The 7,420-nt window shown below is 44.3% G+C and overlaps 1 protein-coding gene across 1 annotated transcript; it reads left to right on the plus strand.

Moving 5' to 3' along the window:
• Nucleotides 1-860: 860 nt before the first annotated feature.
• LOC132636233 (uncharacterized) lies at nt 861-5,865 on the plus strand. The gene is made up of 4 exons (XM_060352981.1): nt 861-1,425; nt 2,327-2,393; nt 3,334-3,423; nt 4,112-5,865. The coding sequence occupies exon 4, from the start codon at nt 4,114-4,116 to the stop codon at nt 5,863-5,865; it is 1,752 nt and encodes a 583-aa protein (XP_060208964.1). The 5' UTR covers nt 861-1,425; nt 2,327-2,393; nt 3,334-3,423; nt 4,112-4,113.
• Nucleotides 5,866-7,420: the final 1,555 nt, after the last annotated feature.

The following is a 7,420-nucleotide window of genomic DNA, read 5'->3' on the forward strand; positions in this document are numbered from 1 at the left end:
TAACACTTTTCCTATATGTTTCGCTTCCCCTCCAATTTAGATCAACACCAAAAAAACATCAAAAATAGAATATCCAAGTTATTCCATCAATTTCCATCCATAAATTACCATAAGAACACAACCCCAAAACAGTCCACAAGAAGACAACAATACCTCATGCTATTTCAAGCACTAGCTTGTAGTTTTCATTCAAAAAACTCAACCAACACTTGAATAAAATTAAGCACAAGAAAAGAGATAATATACTTACCTTATACAACAACTACTACTCGAAATCAAAGCATCTCTTAGTTCACAACAACCCTTAATGTCACCACAACACCATAGAAGCTTTATCCCTCACATAAGCTAATCTTTAATGTAAATCTTTGATGAAAACACTTGGATTTGCTCTTGGATTTTCATGAACTTGGTAGAGATTATTTTGGGAGAGTTTAGGGGTGAGAGAGGGGTAAAAATGATTGAAAAAAATAGATTTCCGTTTTTAATTTTCTGATTTTTACTGTTCACCCGGTAACTGTTCATCTGTGTTACTGTTCACCCACGTAACTGTTCATCCGCATCACTGTTCATCCAGTGGAATTATTTTAGGGACTTAATTTTTCCATCATTTTTCACGGATGGTCTCATTCCCGAGATTACATTAACCAATTTACGATATGAACGACGCAAAATGTTTTCGAGGTGTAACATTCTCCCCCCTTAGGAACATTCGTGCTCGAATGTTAAAGTAGTATCACAATTTATATTTACATCACTGGTGCTAACATTTCTCTTGTACACTCATTGGTTTCCATTCATCCTATGGCGCTGATCTTGCTTAATCTTTGTACCCAAGTCATAATTAACCTAATTGTTACGTCCCGTATTTTTATACATTGGGACAACCCGGATTAATTATGATAATTTAGAGCCAAGACTATTCCGGGATTCGAAGTCGGGACTTTTGACCTTTGATTTTATTTCGAGGCATAAGTTATATATGGAATTGTTGGCATTGAACACTTAGGAAAAATTTGGGACCACAATTCATAAATTGGAATTAAAAAAAAAAAATCTTGCAAATGAGGCCTTGTGGCCCTCAAATGGTCCCACACATTGTGTGGCCAATTTTAATTGGTCCAACACATGTGTGGGCCATGGGACACATGGATAAATATTGTGGAAGCTTAAAAGATGACCTTAAGTCATCTTTACCACTTCAACACTTAGCAAATAAAACTAAAAGTTGAAGAGCTTCAACAAGAAGCTCACGGCCAAGACTAAGAAAAATCAACTCCATTTCAAGCCATCCCAAAATTATTTCTTTGTTGTAAACCCACTATTTTGAGGTCCCTAAGTAGCGTGGAAGCATCGTTGGAGCGATCAAACCATCATTTTTCATCTTTTGGAAACCCTAGGCTATTGGAAAGTTGAAGAAGAAAGGTAAGAACTCATTATGTTTTGTATGTTATAAAGGCTGTATGCATGTTGTAGTATGTTATAATGGAGGAAAATCATGAAATATGAAATGTTGGAGGTGAGTTGTGTATGTGGAGCTTGAGCCGTGTAAATGGGTGTTGTTGTGTTGTGATTGAAATTATGAATTAATGCCTAGTTAGTTGATTATGATCATTGTAAGGTGAAGAACAATTGGGAATCATCCATATATGTATATGTGTAGTGTTAGCCGAAAATGGGTCACCTTATGTGCCAAGAATTGAATTAGTATCGCTTATTGTTTAGCCGTCGTCGCCATGAATTCTATGTTGGAAATGAAAGTTTATTGACTCAAATTGATGTTGTAAATATTGCGGACTGATTTGGAAGTTGTTGTACATTTAATGTAAATTGTGTATTGATGAAAATAGCATTGTTAGAATGTAAATTGTAGATACGAACCATGATTTGGAAATGAAGAAAAAGTTAGGGGGGCTGTCTCGGTTAGGGGCTGTTTCGGGTAGCTTGGGAAAATTTATGGATTGTTGGAAAAAATGTATAAATTGCTTAGAATGTCCTGAAATGTTTTTGGTATGGGTTCGGGTTAGTATGTGAGCGTATAAGCGTCGATTTTGGCTTGAAGGTAAGTCGTCGAATTGAATTTATGAAAGTTGATGAATGATGGAAAAGAGAGCTATTATTGTTGTATTACCTTTCGGATTGATTATTAATGTTGTTAGGTTGGTTGTTATTGTTGTTGTTGATTGATACGGCCGAGTTAAATTCTCGGGGTAGCCTATTTACAGGGGAAATGCTGCCCAAATTTCTGTAGAATTAAGGGCGAAATTGGAATTTAATGCCCAAAAAGTCTTTAGCTAATGTTTGGCATTTTATGGCTTGTTTATAGATCGTGGGCAGCCCGAATCATAGGTTGGATTTAGCTTGAGTTTGGATCGTATTGGAGAGCGTTTGAGGTATGTAAAGTAACCTTTCTTTTGGCATGCCTTAGTTAAAGTAGGCCATGATGCGAGCCTCTAGGAAACTCTATTCTCGCAAATCCGAGCTTGTCTATGATTCGTATTTGTTTCCTTGGTATTCTTGGGCGCATATGCCATAACATTGATCCTTTTTTCCTCGGAGTTTATGATTTGTAAAGATTTCATGAAAGTTGATTTTAGGTTTCAAAGCTTGTTCTTTAGCGATTCCAAAAGTTCAAACGCCCATAACTTCCTCAGAAAAGCTCGGATTGCTTTGAAATTTTCGTAGGAGTTTGTATGATATAAAATGAGTATGTTTTTCATAGGCGGGCTCAGTTCGGGTCTATACTCGTCCGTGGGTCCCGCGACGCCCTTTATGTAATTTCGGTAACTTCGGGAAGAAAATGTTGTAATTATTGTTCCGATTTCAAATATGACTATTTTACTTCTCTTTGGATTTATGATAATGATTTTATGCATATGATTCCTCACTACTCCGCTCGTGCCCTATGATATCGTTCGCCGGTTCCCGGGCCGGTTCGGTTGTCGTGCGTATTATGATACATTCCGGTGTTATGCTGTGTTTATGGTTCACCGAGCTCCTCGCTCGAGGGCCGGGTTCCACATATGTTTGGCGTTATGCTGTGATTGGCGTTATGCTGTGTTGTGATGTGTGCCGGGGATTCGGAGATTTGAAACTTTCTGGTGTTATGCTGTGTTATGGCGCCATCGACAGGCGGGCGACCATATTTTCCTGTGCCCTATGCATAATTTATACTTTGGAAATAAACATTTTGATATTTTTGGGATATGTATTATTTTCCATACTTCTGATTCAATTACTGTTCAAGACTTATTTCTGTACCTTCTGCTTTGCATACTCAGTACATATTTCGTACTGACCCCCTCCTCCGGGGGCTGCGTTTCATGCCCGCAGGTACAGACGCACAGCTTGGTGATCCACCTGTTTAGGACACCCCCTTCTGCTATTCGGAGTGCTCCTCTCATCCCGGAGCTTATATTTTTGGTATATATACTTGTTAGTGCATTTATACATATTCGTTCATGGGTACGGCGGGGCCCTGTCCTGTCATATGATTCTGTCGGTCTGTTTAGAGGTCTGTGGACATGTTTGTGGGTTAGGGTCTTTCTGTATGAATGTATGTACATGTCGTTTGGGCGATCCCATACGCCGAGGCGGCCGATCCGCATATGTTGTTTGGGCGACCCTATACGCCGAGGCGGCCGGTCCGCATATGTTTATATATTGCTTGGTTAGCCCTGTGTGGCTTTCGTTGGTATTTTCTACGTGCAGGGTATATTGGATAGTCCGTAAAACAAAGGAAACTCTGCCGAAATTTTTCTGGAAATTACCTAAATTTGAAATAAAGCCTTGTCGGCTTCCGCCATATACTAGAATGAGTTGATAGAATTTGAGATAATATTTAATAGATGGGTTCGGGTGCCCAGATCGGGCACTAGTCACGGCCTACGGGGTTGGGTCGTGACAGAAGTGGTATCAGAGCGGTTTGTCCTCGGAGTGTCCACAGATCGTGTCTAGTAGAGTCTTGTTTATCGGTGTGTTGTGCACCACATCTATAAACAGGAGGCTACAGGACATTTAGGATGTTGTCTTTTCTTCTGATCTTAGATCGTGCGATAGAACTGTGCTATTCAGATGATTCTGTTTTGATCTGTTGTTGTTTTTCTTTCAGTGATGCCTCCGAAAAAGGCGACGGCCGCCCAGAAGAAAAAGGGCGTAGTAGGAGTGACCAGCCGGGCTCAGAAGGGTACTCGGACCCTTGCTCAGATGATGCGTGATATTACGTCCCGGCCAGCCGACTCTGCTACGTCTTCATCGTCAGAGGAGTCTGGAGCAGCTTCACCATTAGCTCCAGGGGCTTCAGCTCCCGCGCCTCCAGCTCCTCAGCAAGGGGCGGAGGACAGGACACTGAGAGAGGCTGTGCAGTTATTGACCACTCTGGTAGCGGGACAGGCTCGCAGACGCGGGCGGAGAGATGATGATGATGACGATAGGCGTGACAGCCTGAGGGTTCGAGAGTTTCTATTATGTGGCCCTCCAGAGTTTTACGGGTCTAAGCCCGACGAGGACCCCCATGACTTTATTCGGGGGATGCGGCGCTCACTAGATTTGGTCAGGGCTTCAGAGACTGAGTCTGTTGAGTTGGCTTCGCATAGACTACGGGATGTTGCTGCTCACTGGTATGAGTCCTGGGAGCTATCCAGAGGTGAGGGTGCTACCCCAGCTACTTGGGACGAGTTCGTGACTGCTTTCACTCACCACTTTTTGCCCCCAGAGTTACGGCGGGCGCGGGTTGACCGATTTTTGCATCTGCAGCAGAGGGGTCGGAGCGTCCGTGAGTATAATATGGAGTTTGATTCTTTGGCCCGGTATGCACCTGCCATAGTAGCAGATATGGCCGATCGGATGCACAGATACGTGATGGGGTTAGACCGTTATTTGATTGATGGCTGTATGGCGGTGGCATTGCAGGCAGACATGGATATTGCCCGACTACAGGCTTATGCCCTGGGTATGGAGGACCGACATAGAGCTGATTATTCTAGCAGAGATCGGGACAGGAGGCCACCCAAGAGGGCTAGATTCGCAGTTTATTCTGGAGATTCTCGAGGCGGACAGCCTCAGCAGCAGCAGTCAGGCAGACATCCTCCTCCGTCAGGCCGGGTTACACCCCCACAGTTTACCGGTAGGAGATCTGAAGGTGTCGGATATTCAGGGGCAGGCCCGAGCTCCAGGGCTTCAGGTTCACAGTTGAACAGAGGTTCCAGCAGTCAGATGAGGCCACCCAGACCTTTGTGTTCCTACTGTGGGAGACAGCACCCGGGAGAGTGTTTCCGAGCTACGGGTGCATGCTTTGTGTGCGGCCGTCAGGGCCATCAAATGAGAGACTGTCCGGCTAGAGGTGGTACAGGCAGTTCAGCTCAGTCTACCGGGTCAGCCGGTGGTTCATCTTCAGCCTCGGTGGCGATGCGCCCTGCGGGGCAAGGTACTCCAGCACCAGCAAGCCGCGGCAGGGGTCGTGGCGGAGCTTCGGGTTCTAGCGGTCCTTCGAACCGCATTTATGCCTTAGCCAGCAGACAGGACCAGGAGGCTTCGCCTAATGTCGTCACAGGTATATTACTGGTTTTCTCTCGTGATGTGTATGCATTGATTGATCCTGGTTCTACATTGTCATTTATATCTCCACTCGTTGCTGATAAAATTGGGATAGAATCCGAACCGATAGAGCCTTTTGAGGTAGCTACACCAGTAGGGGATTCTGTTATAGCCAGTCAGATTTATAGAGATTGTTCCGTGATTATCTATGGCCGCTGCACTAAGGCGGATTTGGTAGAGTTAGATATGATCGAGTTTGACGTGATTATGGGTATGGATTGGCTAGCTTCTTGCTATGCTAATGTTGATTGTCAAAAGAAGATAGTCTGATTCCAATTCCCAGGGGAGCCAGTTATAGAGTGGGCAGGTAATACAGTATCGCCGAGGGGTAAGTTTATTTCATACCTCAAGGCTGAGAAAATGATCAGAAAGGGGTATATTTATCATCTGGTCCGCGTTCATGATTTAGAGGCAGAGGCACCGACTCTTCAGTCAGTCCCAGTGGTTAATGAATTTGTAGATGTATTCCCAGATGAGCTTCCGGGTCTACCTCCCGAACGGGAGATAGAGTTTGCTATTGATCTGTTGCCAGACACTCAGCCTATCTCTATTCCTCCGTACAGAATGGCACCTGCAGAATTAAAAGAATTGAAAGAGCAGCTGAGAGATTTATTGGAGAAGGGTTTCATTCGGCCTAGTGCGTCACCCTGGGGAGCTCCAGTATTATTTGTGAGGAAGAAAGACGGCTCGCTGCGGATGTGCATTGATTATCGCCAGTTGAATAAGGTAACCATCAAGAATAAATATCCCCTCCCCAGGATTGATGATTTGTTTGATCAGCTGCAGGGTGCCAGGTACTTCTCGAAGATAGACCTGCGATCGGGTTACCATCAGGTACGGGTACGAGAGGCTGATATTCCCAAGACAGCATTCAGGACCCGATATGGGCACTATGAGTTCAGAGTTATGTCTTTTGGGCTGACAAATGCCCCAGCAGTATTTATGGACCTGATGAATCGGGTATTCAGACCGTTCTTGGATATGTTTGTGATCGTATTTATCGATGATATTCTGGTTTATTCTCGGTCAGAAGCAGAGCATGCAGACCATTTGAGGACGGTACTTGGCACACTTCGGCACCAGGAATTATATGCTAAATTTTCTAAGTGTGAATTCTGGTTATCTTCAGTGGCATTTCTGGGACATATTATTGGGGCTAATGGCGTCCGGGTGGATACCCAGAAGATCGAGGCCGTAAAGAATTGGCCTAGACCTACGACGCCGATAGAGGTGCGTAGCTTTCTGGGATTGGCTGGTTATTATCGGAGATTCGTGGAGAAGTTTGCTTCCATTTCAGCGCCTTTGACAAGGCTGACTCAGAAGGGAGCTAAGTTTCAGTGGTCAGATGCTTGCGAGCGTAGCTTCCAGTTTCTGAAAGAGAAGTTGACTACGGCTCCAGTCCTGACTCTTCCGGAGGGTCCAGATGGGTATGTGATTTATTGTGATGCCTCTGGTATTGGTTTGGGATGTGTGTTAATGCAGCACGGCAGGGTGATAGCTTATGCTTCCCGGCAGCTCAAAAAACATGAAAAGAATTATCCTACTCACGATTTGGAGCTGGCCGCGGTCATTCATGCTTTGAAGATGTGGAGACATTATTTATATGGGGTTCACGTTGACATTTATACAGATCATAAGAGCCTTCAGTACATCTTTAGGCAAAAGGAGCTGAACTTGCGGCAGCGGAGGTGGTTAGAGTTGCTGAAAGATTATGATGTTGACATTCTCTACCATCCTGGGAAAGCTAATGTTGTGGCGGATGCACTCAGCCGCAAGTCTATGGGCAGCCTAGCAGACGTGCCATCAGAGAGTAAAGAAATGGTTC

Source organism: Lycium barbarum, chromosome 4 (genome assembly GCF_019175385.1).
Source record: "Lycium barbarum isolate Lr01 chromosome 4, ASM1917538v2, whole genome shotgun sequence".
Classification (NCBI taxonomy): domain Eukaryota; kingdom Viridiplantae; phylum Streptophyta; class Magnoliopsida; order Solanales; family Solanaceae; genus Lycium; species Lycium barbarum.